General features: G+C 41.7%; 1 protein-coding gene across 3 annotated transcripts in view; it reads right to left on the bottom strand.

Moving 5' to 3' along the window:
* htr4 (5-hydroxytryptamine receptor 4) overlaps positions 1–19,063 on the bottom strand; it is an 82,906-nt gene that overhangs the window by 55,851 nt on the left and 7,992 nt on the right. For 2 of the 3 annotated variants that reach the window (XM_060063200.1, XM_060063199.1), the window contains exon 2: positions 82–139. The exons of the other annotated variant lie outside the window; for it this stretch is intronic. In XM_060063200.1, the coding sequence (XP_059919183.1) occupies positions 82–116 (35 nt within the window). In that variant the 5' untranslated portion in view covers positions 117–139. The remainder of the gene's footprint in view (positions 1–81; positions 140–19,063) is intronic. 3 annotated transcript variants of the gene reach the window in all.

Genomic DNA, 19,063 nt, shown 5'->3' with positions numbered 1-19,063 from the left:
CATTTGGGAACCCATGCACAAGGTATTTGTAACACTGGTAGAAGTGGACTAGGTCTTCAAGGTTAAAGAGACAAAGCTGACCTTTCATTGACTAGCTCCTCCATCTCCAGCATCATGTTCCCATACACGACGAGAAGGCCTGGAGGAGACACAAACACAAGGATTTAGCAGAAAACACGCACAGAACATGCAAAAAACACGCAAAAACATACAGAGAATCATCCAAGCGAGGAGAAGGATCGCATAGGATTCAATGTCCTCAGCCTAACCTGTCTGCATCCTTGAGGAAGAAGGACACACCCTAACTGTTCCCATGCCAACCCTCCTGATGTTCCTGGTCGAGTCCCGGTGGTCGCTGTCCTCAACATTCCATTTTTTTTATGTATTTTCTGCCTGCTTCTTATTTTGCGATTCACCTTAAGAATTCCCCGAACGACCTCTGTCTATCCGAGGTTTCAAGGTCGGCACGTTTGTATTGTATCTGTATTCACTGAAGGTTACTTTGTAATAGTAATAATTGAAATATATAAATCGGAAGTGATCAAGGACAGGCGCTTTCCTCATAGAAACCTCAGTAGAAAATCTGGGGGGACGTAGCCTGTGACCTGCAACCTTTGAGCCAAGCTAGCCAGCAACCTTCTGAAGTTTGCTGATGCTTCGTAACCGTTTCCATATTCGTTCCAGCTTGTGCCGCAATGCTCAGTAAGTTCACACTCAGGCATGAAGCACAAAATTTGTTCCCAAACCCATCAACACAAAGTTCCGGCGGACCAGAGGAGAAGGCTAAGGGGGCGGGCATAGTGCCCAAGTCCTTCACATTAAGGCCGAATCTCGATTCTTCCCCTTGCCCCTTTTGCTTTATCTTTGTCTTTGTCTTAACCAAGACAAAGACAAAGACAAAGACAAAGATAAAGCAAAAGGGGCAAGGGGAAGAATCGAGATTCGGCCCAAGTGAGCTCTCAAATCATCTTAAAAATAAGGGGTACATAGCACTCAATCTTATCCCTTAATCTTGATCAAATTGGGTATTGAGACACCACTAGCTCTCGCATGAACGCGCAACTTCAAGGGTAAGGGGGAAGATAAGGGGTAAGGGGAAGTATTGAGATTGGGCCTAAGTCTCAGTGTCTGGTCGGGGCTGAGGGCCAGTCCAATATAGTCGTGGTCAGATGTAGACGAGCCAAGCCCAGTTCTGAGCTAATGGACCAGCCAGTGTGTGTCCGGGCCCTGTCAAATCCGTTCCAACCAAAGGGAACCCCGCAAGGTGTTAGGGTAGGGTAGGGGGGATTGGTGTACACTAGGCTAATGGGAGTCATAATAAATAATAGCAACCGCCGGAATCTAACCGAAGCAAACATGATGGATGGATGAGGGTAATCTAAAATTTAACAGACCAGAATTAATATTTAAGGGTGGTCCAGGTCTTAGTAGTAGTAGTAGCAGTATGTGATACCATTTTTTAGCTTGATAAGAGTCAGACACGCAGACAGACCGACTAGAGGTAGAGAGAGTTTAAAGGCTTCAAAGAATTATGCTGCGATCAATTTGTGTGCGTGCGTGTGCGTGTGTCACACACACACACACACACACACACACACACACACACACACGCTCGGGCTGCATGGGGCTTGGGGGTGACTGCTGGTTTGGGTGTCTGCTGCTAAGGGTGTCCGTTAATGGGGGGACCTTGTGCTGGGGCTGTCTGGTCCTAGGGGTGTCTGGTGCTGTCAGGTTATGGGACTGTCTGGCGCTGGGGTGCATGGTCCTGCTGGGGGTGCAAGGGGCTGTTTGGGGCCCCGGTGCTGGTGGTGTCTGGTACAGAGGTGTCTTGCGTTGGGGGTGCCGGGGTATCTGGTTCTTCCACTGGGAGATACACAAGAGAGCAACTCGAACAGATTCAGCTCCACGCTCCGTAATCCCAGCAAATGAACCATTCCCTCCTCTCATATTGCGCTTCCCAGATAACCTTGGTTCAATTGTTTATTTCTTTTTCTAAATTGAATTTACATTTGGGTTGAGGCATTCAGCAGACGCTTCTGTTCCATAGTGACTTACAATGAGGCGGAGGGTATTCCAAGCAAGCATAGCATTTAAATGATTGCGACCATAAAAATGTAAGGGCTGCACTTTTAGATGGATATTTTTGGGGGGATATGTGAACAGCAAATCATATTCACGTCTTTGAATTTATCGCCACAAATGTGCGTTGTTGCGTCTTACAACTATTGAAACTTTTGTCGTGAGTTGCGGGTCTGCGTTCGCACATTTGTGGATGAAAGGCATCTGAGCACTTTAACTCTAGATTATAGTGCTCAGTTGCCTGAGGGCATGTTGCCCCTTGGTTTTCACGTCCCAAACGCATCTTCTGCCTAATGAGCCCTTAATGGACTCCTTCACCTCTCCTTTACTAGATTGTCTATTCTCTGTCAGGTCATTACTCTGAACAGAGAGCTCCGTTTGCAAATGGAGTTACTAACTACATGTAGTGATGGGCAAAAATTCACAAACTAATATTTTTGAACTACTCTTCTTAGCGTCCGGTAAATGCCGGGTCAGCCTTTCTGAAGTCCAAGTGCTCATGAATCCCCGGCTTTTCCAAAACTCACACGTCCCATACTCACTTGCGTCCATCATAGGCATGCTACCTGCTTACTCAAAACAGAGGAAGTGGGACCCGGTCAACCACTGGATAAGTGGGAATCATGGTCTCAAAAGAGGAGTGTCGTGAGTCGAGATAACCCGGCTGCTACTGCGAGATCAAATGAGCTAGATGAACGAGATGCGATTGAATCCGACTCGAATCCAGACAGATGCCACTGAAACAAGATTGTTTTCTCGAACTAGGACGTCTGCTACTTGCCGAGCAAAAAGAACGACAGACAACGAAGAATATAAATATAAAATGGGTCATCGTCATTGACCAACAATCTGTTGTTCTTTTTGCTCAATACGATGTTAGGGAAAAGAATATCTGAATTTTGCCATACTGTGAAAATGATCAAAACTTAGATATGCATCAACTTGAAGGAATCGATTCTGTGAAAAGGTCAGGTTGTCTTCATGAAAGAGAGGCCTGATTCTCATGTTGGATGGGTGTGGGTCTGGTAAGAAATTCAGCTCAAAATCTTGCAGGCGAGCTGCTGTGTGAGGCTCAACAAGATGGAGCATTTGCTGAGGCTTTGTGAGTAATTATACTGTACTGGAGGTCACAAATAGATAATTGTATAAATCCTCTGAGACCCTCTTTGATATAAAAGAGTCCGCAGGTATATGTTACTGTCCTTGAAGTCACCTACTCATTGCATCACTTCCTTTAGGGCTTTAGCTACCTAATTAATCATTCTAGTATAGTTGAATGCCCTCTTTCATATATATGTAACCACCACCACTGGGTCCTGGCAACAAATCTATTAAAAAAGCCGGCTAAATAATTTATCTTTCAATGAGTAAAGGACTGTAGTGCACTATCTAGGTTTGTGTAAATAACACTTCACAAGGAACTCACGCAACGTGAACTGTGCTTACATTGTGTACATTAATGTTCCTCATCACAGCATCCCACTCCTATCACAGGAATCTAGAATCAAAATGTTCAGGGGTTGTTCAGAATATTGTGTTCATGTAAAATGTGCATGTATTAAATACAGCATATATGCGCTCATGTTACAGAAAATGAAATAATGGTCTAGGTTGTAAACAAGTGCATATGGATATAGACGATAACTGTGGACGTGGGGGTCGGTCATGTGATGTGACGTGACAGTCACGTGACGTGAACGCAGTCTCATTGAAGAGAATAGGCCAAAGAAACATAGTCATGTCACGACATGTTATTTTTACAAGCCGTTATTGTAAAACTACCAAGTTTTCCGCTGTGGACCAACATAGTTATTCTACATTATGATGTGAGACTGGGTAAGGGTAATGGTTAGTTTAAGTTTCTGAGGAGGTCTCCCCAAAATTCATAAAATCGGATTGTTGTTTTGATGTATCCATAACCATTGAAAGAAATCTCCAGATGAAATGCATTCGTTTTAAGGTCGTTCTGTGTAGCACGATAAAAGTTGGAGAAACGATCCCATACAAAATGCATGGGTTTACCTGTCGTTCTGTGTATCACGAAAAAAGTCAGACAATTTACGATTTAGATCAACATCTCGTCATTACAATGGAGTTACGTGAAATTAATCAATGGAAACATCCAACAAGAAAACATTTAAATATTAAAGAACAAAATATGACTTTATGAACATTCATCAGCTGCCAGCTCAGCCCAAAACCTGGGGTTGGTCGATAGGCCTATAATTCCTTGTCTTTCTCAAATCTGAACAGATACCGTTCTCAGGCCCCTGCTGAGCCCGCACATCAGTACGTCCACACATCAGTAGGAGGTCCAGAAGATCAAGACCTCAGAGAGAACACTGCACAGGTCTCTGCTCATAGCATGTTGCTGCCTATTTTATAGTCTATGGTTGCTGCTTTTCAAACCGCACTTATGACATGGTTGACAGAACCAAGACCCCTTAAATCAAAGGAACATTACTCTAAATATAGATATAAATTTGATACATATGGATATAGATAGACCCAGGGGGAACTTCCTGCATTGCAACGGTGGCTGTGACATCGGCCATGTGTTACCCTTTGATAAGTCCACCTTGAGATAGAACCACGCTTCCACACAGTGTGCTAGTAAGCGGGTAATGCAGCTGTACTGGGCAGAAATAGTCACAACGTTAATCCGTCTCTGCTTCCCTCCCCGAGGGAGCCTTTCAGATCACACACCTTTTGACTTGCTTTGGTGAGGAAACCACATGGAACGGACCCCAGGTTAGGCAATAGCATACCCAAACCCTGACCTTCTCAAAGCAGATGCCACCCATGCAGAAAACATATTTTTGGGAGTTCATCCAGGGTTCTGGCCATGTTTTGTGCCAACCATCATCTGTAATGCCAATGTCTGTCCAGGGAGGTTTCTGGTAGGAGACCCTTTATCTTACTCCTAGACTAGATTGTGCACATCTGTAAACCTATCTCTCCTAGACCCAGTCTATCCCTGATCCATGTCCTCTCTCTCTCCTCGACCAAGCCTCTTTCTGACCTATGATCTCTATCCTAGACCCAGCCTATCTCTGACCTTTGACCTCATCCCTAGACCCAGTCAATCCCTGACCTATGATCTATATCCTAGACTCAGCCTATCTCTGACCTATGACCTGTCACCGAGACCGATACCCAGCTCTCTCCTGGGAAAAGAGCCAGCCTTAGTATTTTTGCATTTCGCTGCATCATGATGGTGAAATATGAAACCATGAAGATGCCTGACTGGGCAGTTCTGGGGAATGGTAATCGCTAACTACCCAAACAAACCACAGGTGATTACTTGAGAGTTTTTACATAAATATTTTTCTTTTGATTTCTCCAATTTTATTGCTCGAGGTTATGAAGCAAGCACAGAATAAACAACCGCTAACGATTACTTATCGCTTTTCCATTCCATACAGGTATGAATAAAAAATACCACACACACACACACACACACACACACACACACACACACACACACAGAAGCACCACAATACACATACACACGGATATGCAAAGGAACGAATACGCACACGCACCCACACAGAACACAGTGTCCGTCTTCCTCTTGTCCCTGAGAAGGGTTTCACGTTGTGCTTTATTTTGCCAAACAAAGGGCGCCGTGCCTGGTGCCAGGCCCCCCCCCACCCCTTCCTTCTGCCTGCCTCAGTCTCTTGCACGCGGTGTTTGTGATGAACTGTCCACCTGGGCCTCTGTCCTGCTGCTAGGCCCAATATCCTCCAGTATCAACAACACCTTCAATCAAAAGAGGAAACTTAAAAAAAAAACACCCTTCATGCTTTTCACAAAGAATGATTCTCGCCGGATCTTTGCTCTCCAAAAACAAAGTGAACTGGCTAACCTCGATTGAGGTGCCTTTGTTTAGGGAAGCGTCTCTGAGGGGGGGAATCTGTGCACCTCCAGATGAGCCACAAGAGCTTCCCCATCGTGGCTGCAAGAGCGACTTCCTCATCATCATTTCCCTCCTCTGCTCTGGAAGAATCAACCAGAGGGCCCAGCAGAGTTTCAACACTTTTAAAGAAAATCTCAAAGCAAACCTTTTAAGTGGAGCATAATTCTCCTCATTAACAAACTAATATAAATTGTATCTTGTTTTGTTGGTTCCATTGTTAACCATGTCAAACTACAAGTTGTATCATTACATGAACCATGTTGTAATGCAGTTTTACATAAAAAAATGCTTTAAAAATTAAGTGTGCTTGATCAAACACAGAATATTGCTTGCCCAATGACTCACCAGGACAGCCAGAGTTATGTTATTAATATAATTGGTAACTTTTACAATAAGGCTACAATAATTAACCATAATAACATTAGTTAATGCATTATTAACCAATGACTGAAAATTAACTAACAGTTAGTTAACTAATTAACTACTAATCATTTACGAATGGTGGTTCATGTTAACCTAGTTATTCATTTATGCACTATTGAATAGGGTTAAGGTTAACCCTAATGATAACTCCCAAAGGGTTAACCCCTTAGAGGGGGCAAGGGACCATTAAAGAATGTATAAATTAATACCATAGTTAACACAACCCTTAGTTTCCTAAGTTAATTAGCATACATATTCATCATACGTTAATGATTACTACATCATTAGTTAATTGTAAATTTACTGTAAGTAGGTTGTTAGTTAATGCTTATTACTGCATTAACTAATTTAAATTAATGGTTATTTATGATAGGCTACCCTTATTGAAAGTGTTACCTAGTCAATTATGTATAGTTTCAATCATATTGAATACAGCATTTACTTTCACTTCTTAAACTTTCCAAAACTGTGGATATGTATTCCAGTATTAATTTTGTCTTCATATTATGTATCGTAATATATCAATCTTTTAAAAAAAAATTGTATATCATGTGAACTCTACTGTCCTAAACCCCCTGTATCAAAGAGCCCTTTCGGAATTAATATTGTTCTCTCTAACTTATCCGACTATGTAACTTATATTCTACTTGTTGACCAGAGCAACACAGCAAAACTGTGTTCCCTTCCCTGAGCTGATAAAGGCACTGTGGTAGGGGTGAAGAACTTTACCCTCGCCCCAGGGCTTAATGCCCAAGTATAGCCACACACACACACACACACACACACACACACACACACACACACACACACACACACACACACACACACACACACACACACACACACACACACACACACACACACACACACACACACACACACACACACACACACACACTTTTGGTTTATTGGGTTCTTGATGAAGAGCGGAGAAAGAGTACCAGGTGGCTTGCATATTCGTGTCACTAATGGGAGAGAGAGTGAGAAAGAGAGAGTGTGAGAAGAAGGGAAAAAGAGCCATTCAGTCTTAATGTTTCCTGTTTAGAGGTTGACTACTCGCCGATCGACTCATTGCCAGGATGATCTACTGGGTGATATTTTGCGTGGCGTTTGCCTGCGGGAAAGACACAGCGCTCAGGGTGTCAAGAGGACCGTCAAGAGGACCTCAGCATATTATTTGTTATTATTTCTCGTTGTTGAATCTATGCCCTCAAACCGTGCTGAATATCCCCCATACACACGCACAGAAAGTTTTGATTATCCATTATGTTCTCAGAGATAGTAAAGATGACTTCCTATGTGGTCACAGGTGCAACTTATGAAGTTCAATGACAGCAAACACACACAATGAATAACAATTGCCAATCTATCATGTAATTGAAGAACATGTATTTACAAAAGATTGGAGCACCATGATTGTATGCTTTGATTGTTCTCACACTTCGGATACAGCCGTCTGCTAAATGACTTATACTACGTCACAACCTTATATACTAGATAGCAGCGATTCCAGTGGTACGTCAATAGGGGGTAGGCTAATTGTTAACATTTAGATAAGCATCTTATTATTATATACAAAGTATTTATGCATCAAATAAATACGGTTTTCAATGTTGGTCGACATCATTGATCATCAAAATATGTAAACGACCACACACACACACAGTCACACAGTCACACACACACACACACATGTCATACTGTGTGCACCCGTTTGGCTGATTCAGAGGGAGAGCGGATGAATTCTATAGGCTCAGGGCTCAACTGAAATTATAAGAGTTGATGGATGCATGCAGGAGTCTTTTCCTCTCCAAGGATGTGAGACAGGATGTGAAGCAGGATGGAGCTTAGTTTAATCCGAATTTATTCCAAGTTTTTGTTAGTATGGCAAAGAATGAAAACGGGGTCAGCAGTACATCATTCACTGCGTCATTTGCTGGTCTGAGTTGCATTATTATGAGCTTGTCCAGCATCTTCTCCGCACATCGCCACGAAAGTTGATTTTGAATATAAAATCCTAAAACATTATTGTCTATCCCCACTCGACCATCAAAAGTGTCTAAATTGAAACGCATTTGTAAAAAAAACGTAATACTGGTTTTAACTAGACTTACATTTTTTAAACAATATCATGTATGCATTATTCTATATCTCTTTATTGCTTGTTTTTCACACTCACACTCACAAACAAGCTACACTTGCAGTCGTAGAAAATGTAGGATGAACTTTGGAAAAGACTATTAGACTAACATGATTCAAAGTCAATACTGAATTCAGGTAATTTATTGGTTATGAGGGCTGTCATCCGTTGGAGCATCATTGTACCCGTCACGTTTTCCTCTCGCTTGCAGTGCAGTCAATTATCTTTCAAATAGGAAGTATTTTAATCAGAAGCTCAATAATTGTTGTTTTTTTACAGAATGTTACTGAGATTTAGTAATGGTTAATTATTTATTTTTTACCACCCTCTGGCCTATTAAAAATAGATGAGGAGTAATCCCTCTGCTTCTATGGACCAGCCGCCTTTGATCTATATTCACATTCATATAAATGGTAACGTCTGTATGTTGGAGGTTATTTCCATTCTGGTTATTACTTTTATTTGTAAATGCTGGGCCCCTTTGAAGGTATGAGGAGGTGGGGTTAGATGAGACAGGACCACAGACCGGTTGCACTCTGCTTTTTGATTCATTAACATTTCTGTTAAAAGAGATTTATTTTGCACAAAGAATAAATCAGCAACTTTTACTCATTAAAAGACCCTGTGAAATATTGGTAGAAATCTTTAAACATGTTTCGCCAACTCATCCTGTCTTTGCATCAGGGCTCACTGGTAAACAATCCAAAGGTGGGCGGGGCATGGTGGTATGCATGCATAGGTCCTGATAAAACAATGGGTGAAGATCTCAAAAAAGGCAAGCTGAAGAGGGTTACCTTACAAGTAGAACTGTCCTTGTCAGCCCCTTACTTAAAGTGTCAGTCCCCAAGTTTCCCAAATATTAGAATATAATATATAAGTGTCAGTGAAGTCACTATCTATCGCCGATTGAGGTAGCACAATATGGATTCGGCCTAAGAATCACAGCTGAAGGCCCTTGCATATGAAGTATTATAAAGCTTTCGAGCTGGGTGTTGGTGGCGATATTTCCAGCATGCAATCAAATCTCAAATGGGGCAGTTATGACATATTTTTCATCACCCGGGAATTTCTTTACCTGCCAAAGGTGTCGTCGAGGAGAACGAGAAAGTTAAGTTCATAGTTATAATATCTATGCATATAATATCCCAATATACTTAACGTTAAAAGAAGATATAGATGCTTCATTCCACTGGAATACAGAGCAAATATCAGAGCTTACATAATTCAAGCAATGTAATCCTATAACTAGATAATGACATTAAGAAACCAAACAGGACAATAAAGTAGAGGTAAATGGAGGAAAAGGGGCAGAGATAGGATGAGAGGAGAGGTGCGATTGGGTTGAGGGCAGGAGAGGAGAAGGGTGGAGAGCACAAAAGAGGAAAAGTCAAGGAGAGACAGAAATGTGTGAGAAAAGTAGAGAGATGATATTAGGCGAGGGCATATTGCTTTTATTTAACAGGGTTATAAAAATCACACATGCACACACACCCAAATGACCCATATGCACTTTATTCTCATATTGATTAATATTAAATAAATTTTCTAAATTTTCTTTCAGACCAGAGGACAAAACAGAATTGTAAATTCACGATGTTCAGTACATCCTTGACTGTTGAACCAGACGACTACATACATCAACTGCCTACATGATACACAAGTCATAACAATTTACAATTTAAAACTCCAAACCTAGTACATATTTGTGACAGACGGTAGCACCGCAGCACTGTTTCACCCCCAAAACCCCCCCCAGCGGAGGGAAACAACAGTGCGGCCCAGGTGGTCTTCACCCCGGAATGTACTCTGAGACCAGCACTTCAGTTTAAGCAGCCTTCCCCGGTCTGTTTGACTCTTCGGTTGATAATCGTGTCATAATTGGTCAAATAACCCTTTTCCCTATCACAGCAATAGCACGGTGTCTGACTTCCATAGAATCAAACAAATGGTCAAACTTGACCGTTTTGTCTCCTAGCTCGAGGTGATTTACAACATCAAAGCCAATTATTACTATTTCTCGGAGGTCTCGACGCATTTAATACCCCGATGGAAAAAGCACTTAACATTTAACTTAGTGTTCACACACAAATGATCCATCTCCAGCTGGTATGTTGAGTTGAAAGTCTGCCATGTTTGGCACACAGTGCTTCGCAACCTACCAGTGCAGGCTAACACTATGCTCAAAGCTGACACCAATCTTGAACTCGGAAGTCACCAGGGGTAACGCCAAAGTCCAGAATCACAAGCTTCGCCACTCTGATGGTTTATGGCACTTAGGCTGAGCTGAATGCTTATGCAAATGCGCCGTTTGGTTTTGTTAAATACAATACGCAATATACTGTCCAACTACTAACCAAAAAAAGTTGTTGATTCTCGTTTCATTCAATTGCATCTGCTTCTTTGTGCAACCAAATTGTTCAGATAAAATGGCATGAAAGAAAGAAAAATACTGTAAATCATAAACGGATAACCATAAACGGTGTTTACTCAAAAGTATGATGATGACCGCAATGGCTACGTAGAGCTGCTATCTCTCTGGTTAATGAATCATGGGATGATGTGTCTGAGTGCAGGTAGATCTAGAGTGGCACTTAACAGCCTCATTAAATCTCTCTGTCAAAAATGCATTACCGCAAGCTCCCTTGGATATTGCATTACGTATGTGGCTATCTTTTATCGTGTTGTGTTTTCCCAGCCTTCTATCGTTAGTAGTAAAGTTTGGTTAACTTACTGCTCTATGATTTATGTTGACAGCAAACTAAAGTTCAAAAATGACAATATATTTATCACTCAAACATTTCCATTTCTCAATCTCTTATTCTGTGTGTCTCGCAATCTGCCTCAGTATGGGCGTGGTTCACGTACATTTTTATGCAAAATCTTAAAGGTGACATATTATGCCACCAGGTGTGAGTGTGATTAGCCATCTACCAGCCTACCAAGTAGACTCTAGCAGACGTTCCTCATCTATCCGTCATACATCTAGGTGGACACGCCCACTTCTAAGGTAAGAAAAGGCTGATTTTCAAAATGGCTTGTAAAACGGCTAATCACACTCACACCTGGTGGTATAATATGTGACCTTTAATGACGAAGAATATGAACATTTCCTATGGCATAAATGGTGCTGAAATATAAACTTTCTGCAATTGATCTTAAAACATTACATTTAGCACCCTTTGTCGAGCGGAACAAGGCATGTTGATTGCATAAAATTATGAATGAAATGTCGGTCAGTGTGTGATTTATGATTGTGCAAGTATAAGGCCAGTTTATATTTTTGTTTGTTCATATTAGCATTGCTGCAAGCCAGTTAATTATGCATTTTATGTCATGCTCAAATGTGTTGATCTAGTTGTAATTTGCGGAGCAATAAACAATGTTTTCATATAATGTTTATCCTAGTTGTCATTTGTGAAGCTATTTATATTGGTATTATGTTTCTTACATCCTTTTCATAGTTTTCACAGTGCTTTAGACAATAACAACTTGATAAAGAAAGTGAAAGCTGAAAGCACCGGTGTGGAAGTCTCTGCATCTTGACAAGGGCCGTTACACTCATAAAATCCCTGTTATAGACCCAGTGTTGGACAAGCACTGCCAGGCCGTCCAGTGGTATGCGACCACAGACAGAACTCTACATAACCTTGTAGAGTATATATATATATATATATATATATATTTTTTTTTTAATATTTGCATATATAGTAGCTGAGAGTGCATTCCGTCCCTAAACATGACTCCAGAACTGTGTGCCATCATGCAAGATGGAATTACAAACCATCCTGCCAACACAGGATGTAAGGTGAATGTGATAGGATCGGACTCCTAGATATAGACTATGTAAATATACATGTACAAATAGCATTATATTCATTAATGAAGCTAAATTGCATAGTGTCTCACAGTGATTTCATAATCAATGAAGGGGGCCAACCAGTACATTAGAAGCGTTTGTAAACCAGATACAGATGAATCTATATAATAATCTCCATCCCTGTCTATAGCCCCGCCAGGCTTTCTCCCATCCGATTGTTTTCTTTAAGGTTGGGGAGCCTCGAGGAGGAGGTGTGTGGCCGGCTAAGGGCCTGAAGCACGTGGCCTATTGGAACGGTAGAGAAATGATGCACTCAGGTTTGCCTCCAAAATAGACAATATAGAAAATAATGTCGAACACTTCTGCATTCACCCATGTGCTTTTTTTTGGGTACAAAATGTGAAGCGTACTTCATATACTTCTGTGTGCTTTGGGCTTGAGCTTATGCCAGGTAAACAGAGGCCGAGTCCTATAAATAGCCACACAGGTTAGTGTCACTCACTCCAACGGGCGACTAATGAGACATCAGTGTCCCATGGGCCCAGGGAATCAAGCGCTGTCTGTGATGACACACCATAAATCTGATATAAGAAGGAACTTTGCGACCGGTGATGCTGTAAACAGGACATAACCTTTGCCCTGCCAGGCAGCCAGAGAGTGTCTAACGAAGGAGTCATGGTTTATGGACTTCTGTCGCTTAATAAGGAAGAAGGTTTTGTGGACATGTTGCTAACCCAGAGTTGGCGGCACCCCACCAGCTCTGGTTCTAAGCTCATGCTACTTTGCTCATTCTGTTATGTTAGGTAACATAACATTGGCTAACATGTAGCTTGACTAAAAGCTAACTTGGAAAACTATTCAAGTGGATAACCACTAGCTTGGCTTACATTGAGCTGGGATCACAGTTTGAGTGGATAACCACTGGTTGAATGATGATCAAGCATCTAGCTTAGAAAACATTACGTTAAATTTTAGTGTGGCTAACCTCAACAAGGCTAACAGCTAAATTGGCTACGGTTCATTTCAAAAATATCTATAGCTTGGAGACTTACCAGGAAGCATATTTCTACCGTTATTGAAACGTGAACGTAAATTATTCAAACCAACGTGATAAGAACAAAAGTGGAATAATCGACATAAGAATCTACTCTGCAGGCAGAGAGCACCCATAGGAGATGTCTACTGCATAGTCATAGTCTTTATAACCAACCCAGTCTCACGGAAATACGTGCCACTGTCACATCATTTAATCTATTCATTCGTGATCTGGGACACGTCATCTAATTTTTTTCGTGCCAAAAGCACAAATTTCTAACAATATGACAGCTTTTGGCCACCTGTTTCTACTTTCACCTTTGATTCAGAGAAATTGTGTCAATTCACGGATATATATACTTTTTCGAATGAGTTTGAAATTTATCTTTGTATCTGGATGCTTATGAAACAGAAAAAGTAGGGTATGTGCATTTTAAAGATGGCCCACTTTCCCAGTTGGTTTGTTAAATCTATGCAAATCTTAAAGATTTTATGAATTGTTAGATTTACTGAAGCATATGCATAGAATGTTGCCAAATCCTCCGCCTACGTCCACGCTATAACAAAAGAAAAACACACATAGCGACTGATTGTTTGCAGCAATGCTAGCAATATTTTTTGGCAAGCAGTAACCTCAATTTATCTGTTTCAAACCACATATAATATATATAGACAAAGTCGTTGAAGGAGAGAATTCTTTTTGATGAGATCTGAAGAAAAACACTTCACACAACAAAGCTTTTCTGACATTTGTCTCCAAAAACTTTTCCATGGGTCCCATGAGCAGGAAATAATCACACGCGCGCGCACACACACACACACACACACACACACACACACACACACACACACACACACACACACACACACACACACACACACACACACACACACACACACACACACACACACACACACACACACACACACACACACACACACACACACACACACACACACACGGAATATTTATGGGGTCCCGATATCAGCCTCCTAAATGGAAGCAATCTGGAGCTCCCTTGGAGCCCTAGCAACACTGAAATAAGTGTCTCCTTATTTAAGAGGGATGTTGAATCATCAAACTATGATCTTGTACAGTGTGTCTGAGTTAAAGAATAACAACGTTCCCAGACTGAAGTGAAAAGAGGAAAGAAAACACGCTGAATTGGTCTAGATATTAAAGAAAAATAGTGTGTTGGCATGGCTCGTTCCCTGTGCAGCGGGAAAGTTAAACACCAGCCTGGATTCAGAGAACAGAGAGAGAATCTTTGCTAAGCCCCTCTCCAGAGAGACACTTTTTCATTTGCTTAAATAGTTTAAGCCATAGCAAACCCAAATCCGGCGTAGTCTTCTAACTATGTAATTTGGGGTCTTAATATTATTACATATTAGTTCCAAACAAAATTTGAAATATTGTCTGTAATTATGCTTAGATATTTATTACGAAAATGAATCCTCTCTGATTCCACTCAATCTGCCTGTTCATAGATATCTTCCGAGAGTTTGCTGAGGTCGGCAAACTCCCGGTGGAATCAACCAATCAGATGCAACAAAAACGTATTTTTTTACGTCTAAAAAGAATCTTATATATTCATGCCACTTCATCTTATATATATGCATCACAGATGTTCGACAAATAGTATAAGCAAAACAAATTTACAGGGTTAGGAAGATTACAACTTAAGCAGTCTGGCATTTATACTGTGAAGAAGAGGATTATATTTTGTTATAGCAGCAACAGAGATGTTACAGATGCACCGGATGCAATGTGTGCATGTCAAAAACAATCTACCGTTATCAATATTACCGAGCGTAGATGTACATTTCACCTACGCACGCCCCCTTTTAACCTTACCCACTCGGGCTCCTGAAAGTCCACCAAATTCAGCGAGGTTAACTGTACGACTCGACAAACAAAGACGGATGCGCCACTCTTTGTTGGAGTTGTTGTTTTGTGTTAATACGCTATATGCAATTAGTACAGCTACACGTGAACCTTGTAAGATGGCGCAATTTGATTGGTTAGCTATCTCGGGAAATTGTGCAATATCCCATGTGATTCAGATCTCCCACTTGGGATATTGCGTGACGGTCATCTCGTCACACTAATAAAAACAAATAAACCTCTGATAAAACAAATAAATCCCGGCAAAAAGTGTTATGTTGTTTATTTTTGGGGTGTTCACGTGTAGTATGTACTAAAACCATTATTCACCTCAGGCTCCGTGAGTCACTGCGCCACTATCCACTTCGCCTTCGGCAAATAAATAATAAATGTGATTGTACAGATAGTCTGACAAACTTTAGTGTTTAACACGAAACTTTATTATCCATATATACAAGGAAGTATGCAAAATAAAAGTGGCTCCAAGACGTAAGCAGTTGAGCGGTGAGTTAATGGGCTGGGGGGGCAGAATGTGCAGGGTTGGCAGTCAGCTGAGGGAGGAGGGAGAGGTGCGAAGTGGAAGGGGGAGAGTGGGATCCTTTGTGATTCGTATCTCGTTTGAATTGCCCCGAGAGGTTGGGGTCAACCGGATTCTGGTGTCTCCATAGTGAATCTATCTGCACCAACTCGTGAATGGTGATTCATGAAATAGTTTTGGTCAGTGTCCAGCCTATTCTGTAGCATCCACGACATTGCAGACTATTCTGTCCAACAGGCTGGACGAAGGACAACCTGGCGGATGGCCTTCCATTCACAATGGCATCCTCCCCTTCAGACATCTTATCCAGTGTTGCATTCTTCATTATGGCAGGCTGATCCTCAGTTTCAAAAAGACTCAGCTCTGGCCTTGGGCAGCAGCGAAATACAAATGCCGTTGCATTTTCATGTTCTGACTTACTCTTCTCTTCCTTTACCTCACGAGTGGTGTTCCTTTCCATCTCTTTCTTCTCCAAACCATCATCTTGGTTTGTCCTGGAACTCTTTTGAACTTTCTCAGAATAGGTCTTGCAGGGTCCTAGAACACTCAATACCGTATAACACTCAATCGTTTAAGGGTTAACATTAGACATCCCCCTAAACAAGATTAGGAATTACTATCAGGATATTATGACTCACCTTTTTCAACTTCAGGGCACACGTCTGGAAGAATTACACATTGTTGAAAATATGTGTTTTTTCCTCCTGGTTTAGGGTAGGTGTGGGACTACACATTGGAAATTAATAAAAGATGAGTTAAAAGTGAACTAAGAATTCCAGGTACTGTTATGAACAATAATGACGATATACCAACAAAACATGTTTGCTTACCTTGTCTTTGGATCATATCGGTGCGCCTCTTTGAGCTCTCTACGTCTGTCTCCCTCTTGTCCAAATGCTGAATAACATTCTCCATGAATCCATAATCTTCTGTACCAGACCATTGATTGTTGTTAGCAGTTGAAATGCTAGGCCGTTAGCTATCGACTGCGGTCAAAAAAACTTTTTTCAAAGTTTGTATGCTTGTGGGAGCACCAGAGACCCAAAACAATACCCCATATCCCAAGTAAAGTGTTGTTCTCATAATAAGTCCCCTTTAATAAATAAAGGACTGATTTGGTATGTTATATATATATATATGTGTGCGTGTGCGTGTGCGTGTGCGTGTGCGCTTCTGATGCATTATCGCTATTGTTGCTGAATCTGCCGTAAGTCCTACAATTATTCATGTAGATAAATACTTAATACTGCAACTACTGCCAAATACACAACCTCTTGCTCTCCAAGGGAATAATGAGATATATTCTCCTAGTCTGCTGCATAATCTATATTTAAACTATTCATATTTCCTACTAACAACAGCAAATTTGTTGAGATTCTATTTACTGAGTTTAATCTTTTTAATCAACTGTGTGTGAAAGCATGTTTAGCCATTAAACCTGATCCAAACCCAAAGCCAGTCTCCTCCCCCTATACAACTCATTCTGCCAGAAAATAAACCTTCCCCTAGAACGCCTTTCTTACCTCCGCTCCAGAATAAACAAGTCATGTTCAGTGCGGGATTTTAACTCATGGCACTTTCTCTCATTCACTTTTGTTCTGAACTCGGGATGTTGTAAAAGTCGTCGTGTCCATCAATATGAGCTGCCTGTAAAAAAGCACTATTGATGGCAAATAAATTTGTCATCTAATCGTATTTGGATCGTGAAACAAGCTCTATTAAGCCTGGCTTGGTCCATGGCTCTGCTTACAGAAATATCCACCATTTCCAGCCTGTTTAGATGTAGGGGCAGTTTACGAGAGTTCCCCCACTTACTCGTACTCGTGCACAGGTTTCAAGTTTACTCAATCTCAGAGAATGGGCGGAGACCTAGCATACATGGAGTTTGTCGTCAGGGACTTAACACCACAGGTCGATTTAAAGCACAAAGAATCTACCGATCACATACACACGTCATGTCTTTTAATAAGTTAGGGATCGGCAAAGGAATATAACAGGAAGTTTGTGTTTCTGGACTCTAGAGGTGCGATGATGATCACAAAAAAGCGTGGCAATCTGTGATAAAGATGATATCGTACAGCGTCAAGGGATGTCCCTTGCTTTCTGCTGGGGAAACCAAAGTAAAAATACATCTCAAAGCACTTCAACCTCCTGAATGCTTCATTTCATTCCCAATACAAATTAAATAAGTGGTTTGTTGTGGAAGATTCCGCACAGGGCTTCCAAGTTGCTGAGTATCAGTTGTGTATCAAATGAAAGATGAGGGAGGCTGACGGAGGTTTGCAAAACAGATCTGTGTGTGCAAATCTGAATTCGAGTGCCTTTCATATGAGACACTAGCATTCCGCTAAGACACAAACGCAACTGCCTTTAGATTCACATTAGTTGTGTGACCTGCCTGTTTGTTGACGCTAGGCAGCTGATGTCTTGGGGGTTTGGATAAGTGGTTTGAGTGCTCAGCCCACAGCCAGAAGCGCTGTGTTCCAATTCTTGACAATCCAAGCTGGAAGTACGCTTGGAGCAAAGCCAATGTCTGCTGCTTCTTGTAGGCTTGAACTCAATAACATATATGTTGGCCCCGTGATAATGCAGAGAATCCAGGGTTTTTGTAAAAACCAAAGATCTCCCGGATGAAGCCAGTTGTATTGGTATATACACTCTTAATAAAAGTGACACAGGCCTTCACAGAACCCACAATACATCCCAAAGCCCCCCAAAAGGGCAAGGAAAAATGCCCCCGAAACCTCAGAGGGAAGAAACCTTGAGAAGGAATAGAAAAAAGCGATCCCTCCTCCTAGGGGTGAAGATAATCCATCAAAGAAAGACCGCGATGGCTCAGCTCCTTGGCTCAGAAGGTAAAGAACTCTACAGCAGTGGATTACTTAACTGGCCCAACACCACAGGGCAACAAAGGGACAGCAGGTTCCCAGCTTGAACAGGGGTGTGTTGGGTTTGGTGATGCTGAGGTCTGGGTGGGAGGTGCCAGGCTGCGAGGGCGACGCGACCCCTGCCCTTCCTTCCTTTTGCCAAGAATAACTGCTGTGTCTTCTCAGCTGTCTGGGAGGCAAACAGGACGACTGTCTGCCGAGCTGCGTTCGTAGACTCATGGTCACCTGCTCCGTAGGATGTTATCCTCTGTGTGGGTCTGTTCCTAGCTCCTCCTCACCTCTTCTCATCTTTCCTCTCCTCTCAGCTCCTCTCCTCGTATTTGCTTCCCTCCTCTAGCC

The sequence above is a fragment of the Gadus macrocephalus genome, chromosome 10 (assembly GCF_031168955.1).
Source record: "Gadus macrocephalus chromosome 10, ASM3116895v1".
Classification (NCBI taxonomy): Eukaryota; Metazoa; Chordata; class Actinopteri; order Gadiformes; family Gadidae; genus Gadus; species Gadus macrocephalus.
Note: the sequence above shows the minus strand (reverse complement) of the source record. Positions and strands in the feature narration are given on the sequence as shown.